The sequence below is a fragment of the Myodes glareolus genome, chromosome 6 (genome assembly GCF_982192425.1).
Source record: "Myodes glareolus chromosome 6, mMyoGla1.1, whole genome shotgun sequence".
NCBI lineage: Eukaryota > Metazoa > Chordata > Mammalia > Rodentia > Cricetidae > Myodes > Myodes glareolus.
The window spans coordinates 106,495,231-106,517,688 of NC_142031.1; the positions used below are offsets into that span (position 1 = coordinate 106,495,231).

The 22,458-nt window shown below is 45.9% G+C and overlaps 1 protein-coding gene and 1 pseudogene across 1 annotated transcript in view; one reads left to right on the plus strand and one right to left on the minus strand.

Moving 5' to 3' along the window:
- The window catches only part of Scrn1 (secernin 1), a 67,190-nt gene that overhangs the window by 32,116 nt on the left and 12,616 nt on the right, over nucleotides 1–22,458 (plus strand). Inside the window, exons 3-6 of the mRNA XM_048440376.3 lie at nucleotides 6,137–6,318; nucleotides 13,316–13,518; nucleotides 16,493–16,687; nucleotides 20,714–20,879. Coding sequence (XP_048296333.2) covers nucleotides 6,137–6,318; nucleotides 13,316–13,518; nucleotides 16,493–16,687; nucleotides 20,714–20,879 — 746 coding nt within the window. The remainder of the gene's footprint in view (nucleotides 1–6,136; nucleotides 6,319–13,315; nucleotides 13,519–16,492; nucleotides 16,688–20,713; nucleotides 20,880–22,458) is intronic.
- On the minus strand, nucleotides 18,485–18,893 carry LOC125404468 (histone H3.3-like; annotated as a pseudogene).

The following is a 22,458-nucleotide window of genomic DNA, read 5'->3' on the forward strand; positions in this document are numbered from 1 at the left end:
TGTCTCCAAAGTTGCTTTTTGTCAGGATAATGAAAAAATAACCAGGCAAAGCTGAAGCATATTAGGCCTTCCAGCAAAGCCTTTCTCCTTCCACCCACCATAATCTGTAGCTGTCAAAGGACCTCAGTACAGATGTGTCTAGACCTCCTTTGCTGCTCATGTGATGCAGGTTTTACCTTACCAGACTGAAGACCTCTCCATTTTATAATCCCATTTAAGGAAAAAGAGGACCTAGGAAGAAAAAAAAAATGCTTCTTAGCAACCTTTTGAGATGCAACTTAACAGCAACCAAGATGCTATATTCAGCTGCTTCTAAGACACTAAAGTATGAGTCTCCCTCGAGAATCTCAATCTCACCCTTGAGTATGTCTTACTCAAGGTTGAGAGCCTCTCTAACCACCGTGCTTAAGTCTCTACTGAAATCTCTTAGTAAACTCCAGTCCTGCTTCAACCTAACTTGTCCTGAAATTCTTTTCTCGGACAAAATCAAGAATCCTGTCTTCCTCTGAGTGGTGGTCACTGAAAAGAGCTCCCCGGGTCTCTGGCCTGTGCCCCACTGCTGCTGACTCTGTCTCTGGGTGTACTGGGTGCTCTGTACATAATTGGTAAAATAGAAATGAGTGTCTAAAAAGGAACGGGAGGACACATCAATAAACTATTTTTTATTTTTAGCATTTTTCTGTCTCAAAAAAAAAATGTAAAGATGAATCTCCTTACTTGAGAAGCCACAGTTCCTTTCCTACTCAGTCATTCTTTTCGAGATAAAGTTTGTCACTGGTGCTCTGTGGGGAAGGAGTTTTGAAAAGGCTTGGCCAACGCCTGTATTAGACAGCCTTTCATTAGCATCAGGACACTCCAGCTAGCTAAGCTCTGCAGGGAAAGCTTTTTTAGGGGGTAGGGGGCTCACAGTTTGGGGTTTCCAGTTGTGACCGTCTGGCCCCATGGCTTTGCGTCTGTGGGAAGGCTGTGTATCAAGGCAGGAGCATGTGGCTGAGAGTTGCTGATATCAAGACTCAAGAGATCAAGGTAGAGAGAGGCCAGAGTCCTATTGTCTCTTTGAGAATGCCTCTGGGGACCCAAGGCTCTTACTTGGCTGCACCTTTGAAGGACTCCATGACACTTTGAAGCTTCTGGGACCAAACATTACCCTCTCATTTGGGTCCATAGGTAACTGAGTGAAGGAGGAAAAGCTTTACTTTGTTTTTCTGTCTTTTTACGTTGTGTCAATCATGTTCACCCCCTGTCATAGGCATGCCAATCATTGCAGGTGTGTCCCTTGGTGTGTGTGTGTGTGTGTGTGTGTGTGTGTGTGTGTGTGTGTGTGTGTGAAAAACCACCCTAATACAGCCACCAGCAGCCAGAGAAATCCCCTTCTTCTTAGGGACTTAGGTTCAGGTAAAGTTGGATCCTTGACTCTGCCACAGAAAGGAATTTTGGGATGAGCCAGAGTGAAGCAGAGTTAGCGAGCGTAATAGGCATTTAGAGAGGGATTTTTACAGGAACCACACAGTGCATAATCTCAGAGCAAAGATGCTGGCTTCTCTAGGGAGTAAGGGTTTGTTTATGCGGCTGTGTTTGATCCTGAGGTTTAAGATACATTCCTCAAAGGATGGAATTTACATGATTTAAATATTAAGCAATGCTTAAAATTAAAGATTTTAAATTAAGGGGAAAATGTGAGATGGTGTAGTTATTTTTCGTATCAATAATTTCTCTTTGTGAGTGTACTGGTGAGGTATTTTTGAAGGTGCGGTATAGGATGTAGGGATGGATGAGAGAAGAATGCTAATACAGAGGAACTCAAGGACACAAGTGCTCTGGCTTCAGTCAGCACCATTCTTTTTTTTTTAAATTATTTGATTTTTATTTTATGTGTATAGGAGCGTTTCATGCATACATGCCTGTACACCTTGTATATGTTGGTGGTCATGGAGGGCAGAGGAAGGCATCAGATCCTCTGGAACTAGAGTTACAGATAGTTGTGAGCTGGTCATGAGCTGCCGTGTGGGGGCTGGGAGTTGAACCCCAGTCCTCTGAAAGAGCAACCAGTCCTCTTAACCACTGGCCATCTCTCCAGTCTCCTCATTTGTTGTTCGGAATATTTTTGTTTGAGATGCCTTTTGGTAAGCATATAGTCTCACTATAGGTAATTTTGGCTTCACCAGTCATGTTGAAGTTTCTGGGCTCTCAAAAGACAAACTAGATCTCAGAGTGGGGGACTTTTTTCCTTTCTCGGGTCCACTTAATTTTTCCTGTCTTTCTATTTTGCCTTGTGTAAGTAACCTATCTTATCCCCCTTCAAGGATGAAGGCACAGAGATCATTTTATTGTCTTAAACCTGCGGTCACTTTGAATTCCCGGATCAGCAGCGCCCCACAATACAGACCACCTCCCAGATGAAGACAAGGCTGAAGCCTTGAACAAAAGCAATCGTTTCCTGAGAACTCCGCTTATCCCCATAAGCAAAACATCTTTCTTAGACCACCTTGCAGAATGAGTCGAGACAGTGATCAATAGACCGTAGCTCAACTTTACATATACCCTGTGCCCTTGTACCCTGACTCTTGTTCATCATCCGTACCCGAAGATGAAGAGTCACCAAACTCTTCCCGACATTCACTAGCTCTCCTTCCTCTCTCCTTCATCAGTGCTGCTCTTTTTAGTTGGCATATTGCATAGGTAGCTGAGCCTCGTCTGCTGGGGCTGATGGAACTGGGGCAATTGTCCCTGGATGTCTGGCGACAGATCCACCATCTAACAGAAGTACCACCCTGGGGACCAAGCCTTTCACGCAGGAAGCCATGGCAATGCGGAACTGCTTGCTTTGTACACGGGAGTGAATACGTTTTGAAGACGGAAGTTTCCGGTCCATTCAGGAAAGCATGGAGGAGTATAGTTGTGAGCAATGCTGGGCCAGCTTTTTGCTCTGCAAGAGCCAATTTTTAAAATGAATTGTTTTCAGCAAGTAAATCAAGGAAAACATTTCAAGAGTGTGTTTTATTGTCAATTTGCCACACACACACACACACACACACACACACACACACACACCCCTACCTCAAGGGTTTCTTGGCAACCTCTGGGATTAATTAACTTTCAGTTTCCAAAAATGTACTGGATGAAATAATATTAATCCAGTGCTGAGAAACACCTGACGTGAGCCGTGCAGAGGCTGAAGCCAAGAAGTGTGTGCACCGCCTGTGTTTCCACTCTGGACAGAGCTAACAATGACAGGGAATTAGTGTAGAGCGACTGTCTGGGCTGCATTCAGTTCACAAACATCTGTTTTGAATTCAGAGAAAGAAAGCTATTGCTGGCTGCCTTGAATTCAGTGCTTTCGGCCACCCAGTTAGAAATGTAGGTGGAGCCTGCAGCTAGCTTCGTGTTTCCACACCACAGACACTGTACAAAGAGCTTGGTACAGGCTTACAGAAGGTGGTCACGAGGTCCCACGGATAACTGAGTGCCTCAGCCCAGTTCCCAGGGGAGGTAGGGGATGGAGTGAGACAGAATGTGGGAGGAGGGAAGAAAGTGGATTAGGCAATGATCAGAGTGGCTGTCCCACCCAGTGGCTGTCCCCCCCAGTGCTGTCCCCCCCAGTGGCTGTCCCCCCAGTGGCTGTCCCCCCCAGTGCTGTCCCCCCCAGTGCTGTCCCCCCCAGTGGCTGTCCCCCCCAGTGGCTGTCCCCCCCAGTGGCTGTCCCCACCATGCCCCTTCCCATTTTTTGTTGAACCAGCTTGGTTGCTATTTTCCTTCTGTGTAACAATTTGTGTGAAAGGAAGGCATTTTTTTTGTTGATTTACATATTAATTTATTTATTGAAACAGTGTTGGAAGAGGGCCCGTTTATTCTTCCGGGCCACCCGGCTAGCTTAGCCCCGAAATAACCACACAGAAACTGTATTAATTAAATCACTGCTTGACCCATTACTTCTAGTTTCTTATTGGCTAATTTTTGTATCTTAATTTAACCCATTTTTATTAATGTGTATATTGCCACGTGGCAGTGGCTTACCAGGTAAAATTTTCAGCGTTTGTCTCTGGTGGATCTATGGTGTCTCTCTCTGACTCTGCTTTCTTCCTCCCAGAATTCAGTTCTGTCTTCCCCACCTACCTAAGTTCTGCCCTATCAAGCCAAGGCAGTTTTTTTATTCATTAACCAATACAAGAAACACATAGAAAGAAGAACCTTTTACACCATTTCCCCTTTTCTGTTTAAACAAAAGGAAGGCTTTAACATAGTAAAATTCTAGCAAGAATTACAGTTACAGTATTTATATCTACTTTATCTTTTATCATAACTAAGGAAAACTGTAACTATAAGTATAAATTCTTTAACTCCATCAAAGACTCCGGAAGGATATAGTACCTAAGTAAACAGAAAGTGTATTGTAAGCAACTTCTAAAACTCTAGAATTGACAGAGACACCTTGCTGCCTGGACAGTCACCAAAAGCTTTTCTGTACCATTGGGGCATCCATCTTTGGCCTTTAGGCCCATAATATTTAGCACACTTTTTTACAAAGCAGGAAATTTTTAAGACAGTTTAGTCACTTTGTTTTGTATCCTGCAGAATGTCTATCAGACTCTTTCATGAAGCAGGAACCCCAAAGGATCATCTCACCTTTAGGCAAGTTTAGCAGTCATTTTTCCGTGGGTCCTGCATGTCCAGGCAAGAGCAGTTTCTTGTCCAAATGGCTAACAAACTTCATAAGGAGCCTCTTTGATTCCATTAACCTCTTGAAGTAGCTTGGTGCTGCCCGGAGCAGATGTGTTTCATTGTCATGAAAAGTCCTAAGTTCTTAAAACATTTAAATGTCATATTTTGAAGGTCTCTGAAAGCGTTGAAGAATACCTATCTAACTGAAATATATCTCTATACATTTAGAAAATCTAACTAACATGATTACAAGCTTGACTATTATAGATGAATATCTATTATAGAGTCAGAGAGATGCCATGGATCTGCTGCCAGAGTAAGACATGTTGCTGAAACTTAGCCAGTAAGCCACTGCCACATGGTGATACACAGATTAATATAAATGGGTTAAACTAAGATGTAAAAATCAGCCAGTAAGAAGTTAGAGCTAATGGGCCAAGCAGTGTTTTTAATGAATACAATTTCTTTGTGGTTATTTTGGGGCTAAGCTAACCAGGTGACTGGGACAAACAAGTGGGCACTCCTCCTGCAACAAAACAGGATCTCACATAGCCCAAGCTGGTTTGAACTTATTATGTAGCCAAGGCTGGTCCCACCTTCCAAGTGCTGTGATTACAGATGTATGCCACCATGCCTGATTTATGGGATCAAAGTCAGGACTTCCTGGATGGTAGGAAAGCACTCTACCAACTGAGCCTCATCCTGAGCCCCTAGCAGAAGGATCTGAGGTTAACAACACCTTAGGAGTCATTTGATTGATTAAATGAGTGACCTTCTTCAGGGTTAGGCTCAGGTTTTCAGAGTAGCATGTGCTGTGGCCCTGTTAGTGCTGAGAAGTACACCTTTAGGCATCTTCTTCCTGTTGATGGCTTCACTTGCTTAGCATGAGAATCCAGTGGTTGGCAGGGGAGTGAGTGTGTGTGGCGACTCCTTGTCATGTGAAAGTGTAATGGTAGGGATGTTTCTGGGTTCCCTCTTCTACCATGCTGAGATCGTAGGCTGTCAAATGTTCCGCAGACCCCATGGATCAGTAGTCACAAGGAGGCTCAGATGTCTCGTTTTTGTTTGCTTCGGACAATGCATCTTCGTACCTGCTTTCTGGGTAAAGCTTCATTTGAAGCTAGAGACTCATGGCTTCTAGGGAGTTTGGGGACCATGGATACAGCTGGAGCTTTGCCCGTGAGGATGAAGAACTTTGAGCAAACAGAGAACAGTAGTGCAGTGGGCAGCTCCACACCTGCTGAGAGTGATGGTGGGAGAGGAAGCACTGTCAACAGATTGGCTTGAACTAAGCAGAATGGCATTCAAACTGCAGGGATCCTGAGGCTACCCCAGGTGTCTGTCTGGAAACTGGGCATTTCGGGTCTCTTGCTTCTCAGCTTCATTACTAATGTGATGGTCCAGGGTTGTCAGTACCAGGATGGAAGCTAAGGCTTCTGATACGTGACTGTACCTTCTTGCTTGTCTTCCTTTTCAGTGCACTTACATCTCTATTGACCAAGTTCCCAGGACCCACGCCATAGTGATAAGCAGACCTGCCTGGCTCTGGGGGGCAGAAATGGGAGCCAATGAACATGGGGTGTGCATAGCCAATGAAGCCATCAATGCCAGAGAACCAGCTGCTGAGACAGAAGCCTTACTGGGGATGGATCTGGTCAGGTAAGATGGTGATTCTCTGAACCAGCTGCCAGTGGGATTGGGAATTATTTTCTCCTGTAGTTACTGTATTGTAAGAAGTTCTATTTAATAGAAATTCTAAGATGATGGGGAAAATGAATAGATGATAATGGAACAGTATTCATCAATATATTAAGTACCGCTGTGTGTTACAGATAGCATCTTGAAAATATGGTATACACTAAGTAAAAGACATCAGAGACAAATGTCACATGGGTGTCACAGAAGTGACTACATAGATGAGTATGTAACATGTAAACAATACTGAAAGCTTAAAATTTAACAAGAAACTTAAGAGCTTCCATTTCAAATGTCAATTTTAATTGAACGTCACAAATCGAAGGGGGCAACTGAAGGTGACAGAGAGGGGAAGCAGGGTATTCTGGGATGTGATGGCACCTAAGTGGTACAAAATCCCAGGGCTAGCCTTCTGTAGACCTTGGGTGTTTGGAGGCTCTGTGCCAGGTGCATTTGGGATGCGCAAGGAGGATACGCTGCTCTGTGTGAATCTGCAGGCCTGAAGGATAGAGACAGAGAAGTTGTAGTTGGTGGATGATTGGTGCTGTGAGAGCTACTGAGATCTGCTTAATAACAAATGCAGGAGTGGATGATGGCTGACCCGTAGCCATGTAAGTTGACATATCCCCTGACTCGTACATGGCTGTTGCAGTAAGAACAGTGTGGCAAATGCTCCAAGCTGGCAGCTTTCGGAGGGGGTGCACAGTCTGAAGCTAGAGTAGACTTCTAAGTTCAGGGTCCAGTTCAGGGTATGGTCCCAGCTTTAAACCGGCCAGGCCTAGTCTCTCACACCAAGTGAGTCCTGAGAACGACTCCTGAGCCCAGAGTCCCCCAATGTTAACTGGGGAGCTGTAGAAATGTGGATGCTGTAGAGTAGGGGTTCTCACCCTTCCTAACGCTGCTGCCCTTTAATCCAGTTCCTCATGATGTGGTAACCTCAGCCCTAGGACAATTTCCATTGCTCCTTCTCAATTGTATTTGCTACTGTTATGAGTCGTAATGTAAATCTCTGTGTTTTCTGATGGTCTTAGGTGAATCCTATGTAAAGGTCCTTTGAGCCCCCAATGGGGTCGTGACACATATCACAGGGTGAGAACCACTGATGTAGGTCACAGCTACACTACTGCAAATTCTAGGGCAGCTGGTCTCAGAGCGTGCCCTCCACGGAAACACTGCCCAGGGATCTGCTAGAAAGACAAATTCACAGCAACCCATCCGCATGATGGCACGTGGGGTTGGCCCACAGTCTACCTCAGCAGAGGTGGAGGATGTACTGCCGCACGATTGGGGATGGCTGTCCGCTGGGCTCAGCCTCCCCTGGCTCTGCTGTCAGCACCATTTCTTGTCCTTGTTTGTCCTCTGTGCTCGGCTGCCAGCTCTTGGGCAGCTCCTGGAAGAGCAGACTATTTATATTTCACACTCTGCTTCAAGTGTCTGGGAGACTGTGGCTGAGTACTCAAAGAATATAACTGCTCCCATCCGCATAATCTGGTCCTTTGTGCCTTCCACCCATCCATCAAGTCCAAGCTCAGCTCCAAGAGACAGAACTGAGTGACAGCCTTGGTTTAATAGGCACTGTCTTCAGGGTAGAGGTATGATTTGTATGTGCTTCTTGGGGGCGTCTAAGAATGCAAGCATTAAGCAACACTTGGTATAATTCATTCTTAGTGCAAAAAAACAAAGCTGTGCCTTTGTTTTGGTGTCCATTCCTTCCTTCCTTCCCTTCTCCTTACCCCCTCCCTCCTTCTCTCCCCCCTCTCTCCCTTTCTCCCTTCCTTTCTTCTTTCCTGTTTTCCTTCCTTCCTTTCCCCTTCCTCCCTCTTTCTTATTTATGGATCTCTGACTAGTCCTCCCACCCCCCCACACACACATATAAACACATACACATGCATTGCTTGTTTAGTGACTATGGATCCAGCGGCTGGAAAGTAACATAAGGTGATGGGGGTTAGCAACTGGCAGGAGTTAACATAAGATGGGGTTAGCAGCTGATGGGAGCCAACATAAGATGGGGGGCGGGTATTTTCTGGAAGTCAAAATGTCTCTTACAATGTAGATTCATTCAAGGCCTGCCTGTCCTGATGATGCCTCCTGACCTCTATCCAGATGAGGACCAGGAAGCATTTGGATCCCATTAGACAGTGATATGCTGGGAAATACCTAAAAGTCAGCTATACGTGGAGGGGTCAGCTCTAAACTGCGACCTTTCCAACACCTGTGATGTAAAAATGCCAGCTGTGATAGATTTAAAGACAATAAAGGATTAGCAACTAGCTCAAAAGTCCCTCACATTTAATTAACCCTCTGTTGTCAGAGCAGGCCGGTGCCAGCCAACTCCACAGGGCACTGCATCTGCCCATGCACTGTGCTATCCCTTACACAACAGCACCACTCTTTTATTTTTCTGCAGAGCAATCCCGTCTTCATTTCATGTATCTGTGTGTGTGATGTGCATGCATGTATGCGTGTGTATGCACAAGGAGGCCCCAAGTTGATGTCTGGGATCTTTCTGTATCTCTCTCACCACATTCCTTTAGGGGGGGTCTCTCAATAAGACTCAGAACTTTCCAGCATGGTTAGTCTCACCAGTTAGCTTGCTCTGTGTATTCTGCCCTCTTTGAATTCCCAGGACACTGAAATTACAGGTGAGCACCTAGCATTACATGATGTCTGAGCTTGGGTCCTCTGAGCCATTCCTCTGCAGACTGACTCTTCCTACTTCTAACTGGGTATGGTGTTGGCACTAAACCTGGTCAGTCTCAGTGTTTCAGGGCATCTTATAATTCTAAACACAAACTATCAGCTTCTCCACATGTCAGAAAAATTTGGAAAGGCCTGTGGTTTTACGGTACATTGTAAGTGAAGGCAGGCACTCACAGGTGGTGGGAAAGGAAGCTCAGTCAATGCTTGTAGAGGAAGGACCTGTGTAATTAAAGCCACAATTTCCTGAACTCCCTTTGGAAACTGGCTTGATATATGTGTTATCACATTTAACAATCACAGCAACCCGAATAGCCAGGTCTTCTAATTCCTTATGGTAGATGAGGGAAATTAGGGAAGTTAAGTGGCTTGCTCAGTGCCCCAGGGCTAACAGGTGGCTGAGCTAGGAATACCAGGGTGCCACTTCTCTCTAGATTAGCGTGCTTTGCTTCTTCCGCTGAGACAGATCACACCGAAATGGAAAAGAGTCAAAAGGTCTCCAACACCCTCTCCCCTGTCAGAAGATGAAGTGACAGCAAATTTAGTTTTCGACTGAGTGGGCGTTTGCTCGTGATGCCTGAATCAGGGCGGCCCCTCCTTTGGGAAACAGAAGAAGCTCCCAGCAGGCAGGAGTGGAACGCGGGCTTTTACAGAGGGGAAAAGGAGAAGCTGAAGAACTCGGGGAAGAAAAAGAAACCCATTAACATTTAGGTGACTTCAGGTTCCTTTCCTCTAAGCGCTACAGTTACAGGGGCTTTCTCAGGCTGACTCAGGGGGACTAGAATCTATTGTTTGTTGAAGCGGGAGTGGGTTAACTCTGCCTTCAAACGCTCCAGTAACGGGACATTTAGCGTAGGCAGCTCCCGTTTGGATGGCCAGCTGAGGCCTGTTGCAGGAGTTCAATCCAAAACAACAACGTTCCGTACATTTTAAAATTCAAGCTCACACAGCACGTGACATTCACTTACCACTTTTCTTAGTCCGTTTGGAGTGTTATAACAAATACATAACATGCTGCAAGGTTTAAATGGCCAATACTTATATCTCCGTTCTGGAGGCTGGGAAGCTCCAGATCACAGTGCCAACAGGTCCCATCCGAGGTCCAGCTGGCCACAGCAGAGAGGGGCCGGGTTTTGTGTCTCTTTGGTAAGGGCCCTGCTATCATTACAAAGACTCTGTCCTCACGGCCGCCTCTCACAGCTCTGGCTGCCACCACACAGCGGAAGTGGCTGCAGCATTTGAAGACGGGCATAGACTTCCTGTTCATAGCATCACCCTGTGCTCGTCCTTTCTGAGAATACCCTTAATGTCCACGAGGCCACAAGCCAGAAGGACCTTGAGGCTGTGCGGTAGGAAGTGGGGAGGGTGATTTGTAACAGTCCTCTAAGGCAGTGTCCTCTCAGGTGGGCTAGCAATCGTTTTCCATTAATTGCCTCAGAATAGCAGTGGTTTACCAAACTCAATCCAGCTTTCACCTAGTTTTTCTTATTTGGTGTGCAGAGGGGAGCCCCTCCTAATGTACAGAGTCATGGATACGGCAAAGCTCAGCAGGCAGGCTCCTAAACCAAAGTCAGATGGCGTTTGCCCAACTCCCCTTTCAGGAATGGGCAGGGAAGAATGACCCACACATGAACAGGCTATGGGACTTATTTTTTTTTCACAAAACAAGACTTGAATCCAGAAACATCTAACTCTTAGATCTAGAACAACTTAGATAAAACACTTTGGAAGGAAGCAGATGTCTAAATGGGACTAGCCTGAGCCCTTCCAATCCATCTCTGTCCTGGTCTTTCTTAGGCTAAGGCACAGCCACCAGATACCAAGTCAGCTTAGGCACTGGGCCAGAAGCCCAATTTGGAATCCTGTGCAGCTAACCCCTCTGGGAGGCTAGTGTGGGTGGGGACATCTTCAGAACATGCCTTAGGATGCTGAGGGATTGCCTCCTGTCCAGTGACTCGGGGCTCATCTGTACCTCTGAAGCTCAGATAGAGGGTACGCAGTCCCAGTGTCCTTGCCTGCCCTTGTGCTGCTGCGGAGTAGGCAATCCTTTCCTCCTCCCCAGGTGGGAATGGTCACACGAATTAAAGGCATAGATTGCATTTACCCCATGGTGTTGATCTGAGAAGCAGTGAAATCAGAATTCTACCTGCATTTTGGGATGAAGGGAAAGTACAAGTACAGAACCTCGATGCAATTTCAGCAGGCGGGGACATCAGCCATGCACACTGGAATATACCGAACAGAAATTCCAACCTCCAAAGACTATTGCAAACAGCCGTGGCCGCATGCTTCGGGAGTATGTTTATGTGAGTCCTTTTGACCTGCAGAGGCCTGGGGGCATTGAGACACGAGGCCTTGTGATCAAGGACCCTGGAAAAGACATTACTCCAAATCCTTGAGATGCCCCTCCTTTTAGGAGATGGTGACCCTGACAGAGGGGAATCTATTTAATGTATATTTCAGTGAGTTTGTTCTTTTTATTGATTCCAGAGGGATAGTTAATGTGCCATCTTTGATGGGGAGGAGGAAAGGGAGGGGAGAAGGGAGGTCACAGACAACAATTTGAAACCTAACTGCCCTATTTGTGAAGCTCAAGGCTCAGAATCTTTTATTACTCTTTCAAGGCCCTAGGGCTCAACTTTGTGAATCTGTAATCGTCTTCCTAAATAAATGTAAAAGGAGACCTGTCAAATGAATTGCTGCATGGTGCTGTGACTATGAAATAAACCCTTTACAGGGCTCAGTCCGCAGCTCGGGTTGCATTATCCTTTTTTTCTCTATGACAGCACAGTGGGGCATCCCTTAGGAGACATTAAGTTGAGTAAATTTAAATAGTCATCTCTTCTCAAGTCATGAATTTATCAAGGACAGCCTTATGTCACCACCTAAGTAGCTCTGCTGCCCCCATCTAAGATGTGAGCTCCTACAAGCAGAGCAATAGCCCCAGTGAATGAATGAATACATGAACCAAATGCACCTTATGTGCTGATATTAGTGTGTGCACATCGCCAGTATGAGCACAAAGGGCTGGAAAGGTCACAGGACTAAGGGCATCTTGCATAACCAGAGCTGGAGCTGGGTCCATGCTCTCTGAGTTTGTGTGCCACGGCGTTCCATCTGCTGAAGCTGTTTGTTTACTAGCTTGGATCCGGCCATTCATACTATGTGTTCTCATATGTATTGCCTTATAACATCCTGATAACCTTGACACTTTTCATAGATGGCATAAAACTGAAGCTCAAGTCTATTATGTGAGCCGCCTTCATGCAGAAGGCAGTGTCTGTACTCTCCATAACAGACTTATTTGTCAATAGGGATGGGGAAGGGAGATGGCTGGCTCACTTTAGAAAGAGCCTGTGTCCTTCTGATAGTTGATGCTATAAGCAACATCAGGTGATACAGTCTGATGTGTAGCAGGGGAGTATGTAGAAAAAGAACCAGTCATATTATAACCTGTTCCTGATGAGATCTCTGAGCAAATTATATGCTCAGAGGACAATGGCTGCCAATCAAACCTTAGAACCAGTTTTCTCCGTACACTATAGAGTGCTTTAACAAAATAACTTCAATGAGATAATTATAAACAATAGAAATGTATTGCTCGTAGTCTTTAAAACAAGGAGATCTAAGATCAAGGAAGCAGTATTTAACGTCCAATGTGGATGCATTTTGATTCATACCTACTTAGTGTGTCCTCCAGTGGTGGAATAAGGCAAGACAGCTCTCTGAGGCGACCTCTTTATAAAGGACACGAGTGGCGCTCATGAGGGTGCCACCCCTTAACTTCATCATCTCCCAGAAGACCTGCTTCCTAATACTGTCTCATGGGTGTTGGGATTTCAACACGAACTTTAAGGAGATACAAATAGGCTATCGCAGTATCTGAAGCACTCACTGTAAAATAACAGTTGATCCAGGCTGTGAAGGTTTTCTTAGGCTGTAGTCAGGAGGAAATTCAGGCTAGATCTGAGCTAAGATCAGCCAAGGGAAAGGAGGGGCTGATTTTCTCATCTAAGAAGTGCAACCACTGGCCCCTGAGATGTCTGTTCTTATGGAAGGGGGTTATGTAAAGACAACACATTCCTGCAGTTTTAATTGGATGTGCGAGAGAGGCACTCTGAGTTAAAGTACGATGAATTAGTTCGGTTATTGGTCTGAACATTTAAAATGTTTCCTGACCTGGCCTTGTCCCCAGCCTTTGATGGCTATGGTAATGATCATGTCTCTGAAATGACGAAGGTATGCTTCTGATTTCTGTCAGGCTTGGCTTAGAACGGGGCACGACGGCCAAAGAGGCCTTAGACATCATCGTCTCCTTGTTGGACGAGCACGGACAGGGTGGGAATTATTATGAAGATGCGCACTCCTGCCACAGCTTCCAGAGCGCATATCTGCTGGTGGATCGTGACGAAGCCTGGGTGCTGGAGACCGTCGGGAAGTACTGGGCTGCCGAGAGAATCACAGGTGAGGGGGCGCAGGGTAGAGTTTTAAGGATAGGACAGACTGGGGTGATGTTGGTCGAATGTGCTGGGCTGCTTCAGAAATGCCAGGATGCTGTGGTGTGTCCTCCCTGAGCTGGTCTTCAGGCTTAGGCATGCCTCTCCCCTCCAGAGATCTGTTCCAGAGATGTATCCGGAGTCCTGTGAAAGGGTGTCAAGACTCAGGAAATACATATCCAACTTTTTACACTTCCTGTTTGCTCTTTGGATATATCTAGTTTTGACTATAAGCCATGACTGAGTTAGGCAAGGGAATGGGGAGTCTTCAATCAGAATGGGTCAGCGAATCCCTTGTCACTCTCAGCTCCAGGGCTACTGACGACGGTTCCTCTAAAATAGAAACTTGGGTCTGTGAGGACGCTCGAGTGCCACTCAGGGCCAACCAGGTCATAGGGCTGAGTCTCCATTGCTAGGAGAGCATAGACATGGCCATCTACATGAGAAGTACCATTGTAGTTCATGCGGCTTCTCGCTTCCGGGGCAGGGCTGAGACAGTAGCACCACCTCAGTACCCTCTGTCAGATTCCCAATGAGATCAGGTTCTGGAGTTGGTTAAAGGGCTTCTAAAGAAATGGTTCCAAAGAGATTTGGTCGACAGCAATCCCCTGCCCTCCTTGGGACAGGATGATAACCACACACCAGGTGTACTGCCGTTCTCCCCAGCCGAGTTCCAGGTAACCTAGCTACTGTGCCACCACACTTGTATCCTGTTAAACTTCTACATGCCACATTTTTTTCAGCACATTTTTTACTATCAAGTCTTTACCAGTTAATTATGAACGATATTAGCTATGCTTTCTGTTTGCCACCCTAGTGTTTAGGTAATCAGAATCAAATCTGGCCTGAGTCAGGTCTTCTACAGTCACTGGGAGTCAAGCCTGATTTTGGGCACAGGTTCCAGTGACCAAGGCTCCCCCAAGACATTTATGTGTTGCCTGCTAAGTTGCCCTACTAAGACCGAGAAGTCTAGACCAGTTTCCTGTGTATGTGAAGATTGTCTGCTCATTCTCATAGGCTGTAGGATGGGCTAGCAAAGCCACCAGCAGCCCAGGGAGTTTTTCTGCATCCACATGGCCAGCTCACATCTCTCAGGGCGGGTGCGAGCTCCCTTCACAGGCCTTAGAGTGTTTGCAGAACAAAAGCCCCTTCTCCAGACCCCCAGCTCTCCTTCCCTGCAGGAACTTAAAACTCCTTTACAGAAACCCCCCTAAGATAAAGTGATGTTATCGAATGGCTCTCAGGAAGGCCACTGGGCTGTGCTTCAAAGCGGTCTAGTTGCTTTTAAGTAGAATCTCAGACTTTTTGATCTATAATTGCATTTCAGAAGCCGCGCTTCCTTCAGAGCATCGCTTAGAGAAGCCCATCTCTACAAAATGAGTGTTGTTTTTCACTAAACGGTTCTTCTTCAGCAGCCATTTTCTTTTTACTCATTGATTTCCTGTTCTCTGACCCCCATCAGCATTGTGATTGATGTTGGTAGGAGTTAACACAGTCTGTTCTCTCAGTTCTGAGTCTTAAAAACAAACGTCTACTGTAAATTAGCTCTCTAGGAAAATAACATCTGTCAAGTACACAAGAATGTTTCTTTCTTTGAATAGTTTAGTATGAATGGTATCAAACTCACTTGTTTGAAACTGTTTTCTGTTTTGCTTAATTAAATTTTATATTAGCGATATCCTCCGGGGAAAAAAAATGAATGGCCAAGAACCAGTGCCTCTCAGTCAGGAGTGCATATTTTGGAGGTTTACATCATTAAAGCAAGGCATCATGGGAAAATTCAGTCCACCTGATCTTGCTTCTAGGGACCTGGAGTCAGGCAGCAAGGGCTCTCTCTGCCTTAGAGGGGTTCAGGAAGGAAGAGGTCCATTGCAGCTTCTTCTTTAGCTCTTATTTCATTCTCCAAGAATCTGGAAGCTCAGTGAGCTCCCTGGGAGCAGCCTATGTGAATGACCCTTTTGACCTAGCAATGGTAACCTGGCCTCTGCAGTCTAGACAGTCCCTTGAAGCTTAGGGACCAAGTGACCCTCCGTCTGTGCAGGTGTGTGATGGTGGTGGCAGGATCGCTCGTCTAGGAGAAGGAGCCTGTGAATGTCGTGGAGCATCCCTGTGGAGCAGTGGTTCTCAACCTTCCTAATGCTGCAACCCTTTAATACAGTTCCTCATATTGTAGGGACCCCCCCAGCCATAAAATTATCTTCATTGTTACTCTATAGCTGTAATTTTGCTACTGTTAGGAATCATAATGTGAACATCTGATATGCAACCCTCAGTGGGGTCATGACCCACAGGCTAAGAACCACTGCTGTAGCAGAATCGCATATATAGATTCCCCCAAGTCTTGCAAGCACGGCAGTCCTTTCAAAGAGCTGCTCAATTTTCCTGCAGACATGAATGTTTGGGGCTTATTTAGTCCAAATAAAGGGCCTTGAGGATTTCATTTTGTTGGTGAATTTAAAATCGGTAAAGCTGATGTCCCTCTAAGCTATAATAATGTCTGATGGAGACAGGCTAGACCTTTAGGACGTCTCTTGGAGCAAGGATCAAGAATTTCAGGTTTCTCTCCCTAGGAATGGACGTGATTCCTCGCTGCAGTCTTGGGGTTCCCCCCACTAACCACACATCAGAACGGATTCCTCCCTGCAGTCCTGGGGTTCCCTCCACTAACCACACATCAGAACAGATTCCTCCCTGCAGTCCTGGGGTTCCCTCCACTAACCACACATCAGAACAGATTCCTCCCTGCGGTCCTGGGGTTCCCCCACTAACCACACATCAGAACAGATTCCTCCCTGTAGTCTTGGGGTTCCCTCCACTAACCACACATCAGGACGGATTCCTCCCTGCAGTCCTGAGGTCCCCTCCACTAACCACACATCAGAACAGATTCCTCCCTGCGGTCCTGGGGTTCCCCCACTAACCACACATCAGACTCTTTGCAGAGGGAGTGAGGTGCATTTGCAATCAGCTTTCGCTTACCACGAAGATGGACGAGGAGCACCCAGAACTCAGGACTTACGCTCAGAGTAAAGGCTGGTGGACGGGAGAGGATGAATTCAATTTTGCCCAGGTGTTTTCTCCAGCTGATGACCACCTGGACTGCTGTGCAGGCAAAGACAGCTTAGAAAAGCAAGAGGGTAAGTTAACCTGTTCCTTACGATTCTCCTTCTTCTGCTCTTTGGTTCTTGACTGAACTTTAGAGGGTCGACAAAGAGGAGTGAAGAGTAAGCCTTGCACGTTAAAGACCAGCTTATACCTTCCATCCTTGGTGTGCAGGGAGGACACAGCCTGTGTGTGTTATGTGCAGCTTCCACCTGTAGGAAGTCGTGGGGTTTCGTATTCCTCCTGATGTGAGTACTGCTGTCATGTGATCCTGTGTGGCTCTCACTGCAGCCTTCCTTGTAGCTCCAGAAACTGGCTAGAACCCTTCTTCTCCAGCCCACTTAGCCTGTAGGATAAGCCTTTTGCTCATTTTGAGATCCTCCCGTGGTACCTGGTTACTGCTTCTATCCATGAATTTCTGCACTGGACCAAACTGGATTCTCTTTATAACCCATTTGTGCCATACATCAATGCCATACATCCCTAAATTCTTGTTAAGAACCCATATTTAGGTAAATGTGTTGAAAAGATAGCTCCATGTTTTTTGTGTGGATAGACACTGCCCCTAGGCCTATAATGGTCACATTTTGTATTTGCTAATTCTACATGCATATCTGTCAACCAAAAGATCATTTAGAGCTAATAGCTGCAAACTATGTCCTCTAGCAGCAGCTTCTTTGGTGAATAAAGTTTTATTCAAAAACAGCCATGCTATGCTAGTCAGTGTAGCAAAATGCCAGAGATTAAAACAAAAATACTTATCATGAGCAAATGTTTGCTTTAGGTTACAGATTCAGAGATTTTGGTGCATGATCAGCTGTTCTGTTGATTTTGGGTCTGAGGTGGGAGCAGGTGTCACCGCAGGAGAAGCATGTTGAGGAAGCTGCTTGCCTCATGGTGGCTGGGAAGCAATGAAGTGTGTGTGGGGGGTGTATGGGGGGCAAAGTCCCCATATCTCTTCAAGACCGCATCCTCAATGAACCCATCTTCCTTATAATATTCCCTCTCACATAGCATCGTAGCCTGAGGACCAAACCTTCAGCTCTTGGGTCTTTGGAGAACATTGCAAGTCCAACTGTAGCACAAACTCACTTCATTCTGTGCCGCCTATGGCCACCTTCATCCAACAGTGCTGGAGCCGAGTTGCTATGGGGACAGTGTGGTGGATAACACGTGGTCCTGGGCTTAAACTATCTTCTCTCTGGTTCTTTAGGAAAATGTTTTCTGACCCTCGATGTAGAATATTGCTTTGGGATTTTGCTGTAGAAATTGTTGTATATAAAGGCATGGAAGTATTCATTTTTTTAAATTTTTATTGTTTAATGTATTTTATTAGCAAACTTGGAGGAGCAGCACAGAAGACAGACAATATTAAAAACATGTACTTGCATGTAGAACAACTCAGCAAAGTACAGTGAATGATGGAAGATACCACATGATAAAAATGCTACAAACACCATTTAGTTGCCGTCAATAAGAAATTTACTTATTTAAAAAAATCCAAATGCTGGCATTGTCCAGAAAATTTTAACAGGCTTATTTATAATTGTTATAAAGTTGAACTGTTGAAATGTGTTCACTGAAACATTTTGCTTGCATTAATGCTTTACATCTTGCATTTATATTAAAAATTCACTCACAAATGAAAATGGAAAAACTGCCAGTACCTGATTTCTGTCCCCTATTTTTCCACTCTCATTCATTATACTTAGGTACCTTTTGACCCCATGGGGGAAAAAACCTAACATTCAGAACTACTGATAACAGGAAGAAAAAGAAAAGGGTGTTTTTTTTTTTTTGGAGAATAAAATGTTTTCCCTCATAATGGACTCTTAAGCACGTTCTCCGTGTATGCAGTGTGCTAAATGGATATCTTTTGGCATAATTGTTACACGTTTGGCATGGGTAGCACACAGGTTGGTATCTTCAAAAAGGCCAACCAGATAGGCCTCACTTGCCTCCTTCAAAGCACCAATAGCTGCACTCTGGCAGTGTGGATCTGTTTTGAAGTCCTGAGCAATTTCTTGCTCCATACGCTGGAAGGGGAGTTTGGAAATCAGAAGTTCAGTGGATTTCTGATAGCATCTGAATTCATGGAGTGCCAGTACCAGGTCTGTCACGATGAGGTTTCTTCACCCCTCCAGGAGAGGGCGCACTCTTGCGAGCGGCTTTTATAGTCAGTTGTTTCCTGGGTGGTTTACCACCGGTGGATTTGCGGGCAGTCTGCTTTGTAGGAGCCATGGTATGGGCACCTACTTGCTTACCCCCCCTTCTCCTTTGACTGGAGCTAGGCAAGCAAGAGGTGGCACTGGCGTTAGAATGGAAGTACTCATATTTAAGGAGGATCTTTGTGAAAAAGTTCTAAAGGTTTTAAGCTAAAACAGAATTAGTGATGAAATTCTCTATCCTGCTCAAACATGAGCCCTAAATCGGCACAAGTTTACCGGAAGCAGAGGGTGGAGGGGCCTGTGCTAACTCCAGGTGCCCCTGCACAGTGCGGACCACCTGCAGACACCGCCGCAGGAAACATGGCAGGGACTAACCAAAGGGCAGAGACACACACAAAAGATGTCAGAGACACTGCCAACCTGTTAGAGACAGATTAAAACTAATATGGTGGTGAGGCAGGAAATCAAGACATTGGGTAGGAAACGAAATCAAAGCCATTGCTAATAGTTTGTGTAAAATGTAAACAGAGATTTACAAAGTGGACCTGCATTGTACTGGGCCATTCTGCCCCTGGCTGAGTCCATCTTGGTGCACACAGGCTGAGAGTGGGATTGGTGGCTTGCATGCCTGGTTTTGGTACTTTGGGGAGGAGTTTTGAGGAAGAGTGAATCTATTACAGGTTCTGACATGAAACCTGGAGTCCAAGGCTGGCCAGCTACTTCTTCACATAACTACCATATTTTGGTTTGGTTTTGTTTTATTTTTGTATTTTGAGAAAGGTTTCCATGTGTAACTCAGGCTGTCCTGGAAATTACTATGTAGCCCAGGCTGGCCTCAAATCAGTGCCCTTTCTGCTTCAACCTTCTGAATGCTGAGATTATAGGCATGAACTACCACATCCAGCTAAAAGACTGTTTTATAGACCCATAGTCACAGAAGGACATGATGGAATGGGATCGCATGTAGTCAGGGACTTCATCCACTCATCTTTAGAGCCCAAAGTCTGAGTACTCTAAATGCTTCTTTGTGTTTCATTTCATTCTCTTTGTGTTTTTTGTTCTTTAAAAATATAATGTGGCATGACCGTAGCCGCTAGTCCAGGCAGAGACGGCTAGAGCGGTGCAGGTTCGCCGTGGGCGGGTGGAGACCCCGATAGGCTGGTCCTGCCATGCGGCCTGGAGAGCAGGTGGGCCGGTGAGCAGACGGCGGAGTAAATGAACATAAAGCTAAACATAAGGCTAAACATTTATTACTTAAAGAAGAGGCAGAGAGACAGACAGAGAGACAGAGAGACATAGAGGAGACATGTGCACACGCTGAGAGAGGGGACAGAAGGAAGGCTAAGATGGCGACAGAGAGGTCAGAAGTGGCTGGGAGTGGGCGTGGCTTGTCCCTTAAAGAGACCAGACCAAAAGAATATCAGTGTTTGATAATTCTTCAAATAGAATCCATACCCCGAACAGCCAGTAGGCGTTAAGGTGAGAGAGTGGAGGGCCATGTTAGGACCTCACGGCTTCCTATGTGTCTATTCGGTCATTGCTCTAGAAGATCTGAATTAATATGATTTAAAGGAAATAGAAGCTATTTCCTTCCCACATTAGCATCTAGATAGATAGAAACAGTCCAGGGTTGGGGACTTTTCTGTTCAACTCTGGGCTGCAGTTTGTGAACCACTGGTTGGCTTCTCCCACTCAGCAGGAAGGCGGGAGGAAGAAGTGCAGGACCAAACATGGATGTGACCCGAGATGAGCATGCACTGTTTCTGCTCATCTCCCATTGGCCAGAGTTGATCAGGGCGAGTGGGAATTTGAGAAGTAAAGAAAGAAAAAAGTGACTCCGTTTTGGCTGCCAGCCTTCATAATTATACATTCCTTCCCCTCTCTCTCTCCCAGAAAGTATCACAGTGCAGACGATGATCAACATCTTACGAGACAAAGCCAGTGGAGTCTGCATAGACTCCGAATCGTTCCTCACTACAGCCAGCATAGTGTCTGTCCTGCCTCAGAACAGAAGTTCACCGTGCATCCACTACTTCACTGGGACCCCGGATCCTTCCAGGTTTGTCTAAAACACCTCTGGCAGGCCAAAGCTCCTGGCCATGTCCTTCCCTTGCATTCTTTTCTCAGTTCTCAGCCTGGGCACTGTAGTGCAGGAGCTGTGTTTAGGTGGTGCTCGATCACAGCCTCATAGGGCTCACTCTAGTCACAGAGCCCAGTTATTGTTGTTAAGTATAGATCATAGGCCAAGCATTGTGTTATAGATGGAGATGTATAAAACACAGTAAGAGCCAGATACAGGGCTACCAAAGGTTTGCAGAGAGACCCAGTTCTTGTGAGTTACTGGACAAAATGGCCCAGGGGTGGTACAGAGGGAAGTACCTGCCATCTTTTGATGGGTTTTAGAGAGCTGCTTTCTGTCCACCTGCTTCAGTTGGGAGGCAGTCCTGAACAGTGCTGAGGAGGCATCCTCTAAGAAGAACAGCCAGGGGTTTAGGTCTCCCACTTCTAGTATCGCGGGTCTGCACCACCAGAACTGGCTGGATGTGCACCGCCTTAGCGATTACGTTCCAGTCAGTCCTTTCCCTACCTTCTACTCAACCAGCTCAGCCGTCCTCACGGCCCTGCTGCTGGCCCTTTCCGGTGCCATCCACTCTGCAACATTCCTTGTACTCCCTTTGGATGCCCCCACCCACAGCTCCGTCTGCTCATCTTGATTTTAGTTCCATGTTCTGGCCTTGCAGATCCCAGTTTTCACTTCTCTGTGTCCAGGCCCCTTCAAGGCTAAGACTTGGTCTCCCAAGGGCTCTGTGGGCCCACAGGGGTCTACCGTGGCAGCGAGAGTTTTGTTTCTGAGTCCGGAGTGTTCTGCCAAGGTGTACAAGGTGTACTCCTCTTTAGGCTACAGGAGTCTTTCTTTCTTTCTTTTTCTTTAAATTTACATTTATTTTTTTATGTGTGTGTGCATGCACACAGACACACATGAAGAGGTAAGACATTTTCAGTTCTCTTCTTCTGCCTGTTTTGGGCACAGGGTCTTTCTTGTTTTGCTGAGATGCATATCTGAACTTCCAGTTGATTCTGTCCCCATCTTACTGTCGGACTGTTAGAATTACAGGCGAACACTACTGTTATCTGGATTTTCGTGTGGTTTCTTTGGACTTGAACTTGAGTCATCAAGCTTGGGTGGCAAGTGCTTCTATGTTCTGAGCTATCTCCTGCCCCTGTTGTATCATCTTAAATTCCCACCACAGTGTGTGAGCATTTGCATTTTCCCGATGACGACTGCCTCTTAGCACCTATTGGCATGTTAGGTTGCTGTCTTTTCTAGACCTGTATATTAAACCTATTGTTTCTCCACTTTAGGATTTAGGGGATTTCTAATGTATTTTGCTTTTTTACAGTCTCTGTCTGTAGCCCTGACTGTCTCAGAACTCATTTGGTAGCTAGATTGGAATCAGACTTACAGCAATCCCCCTGCCTGTGCATCCTAAGTGCTTGATCACAAGCATGTGCCACTATATCCAGTTATATGTTGAATGTCAGTCTTCTGTTGGAAATAGATACCGGAGTCTTTCAAGTAGTGGGTCTGGATGAACTATGCTCCAATGCCCGGCTGTGTGAAGGCCCTGCTCTAACTT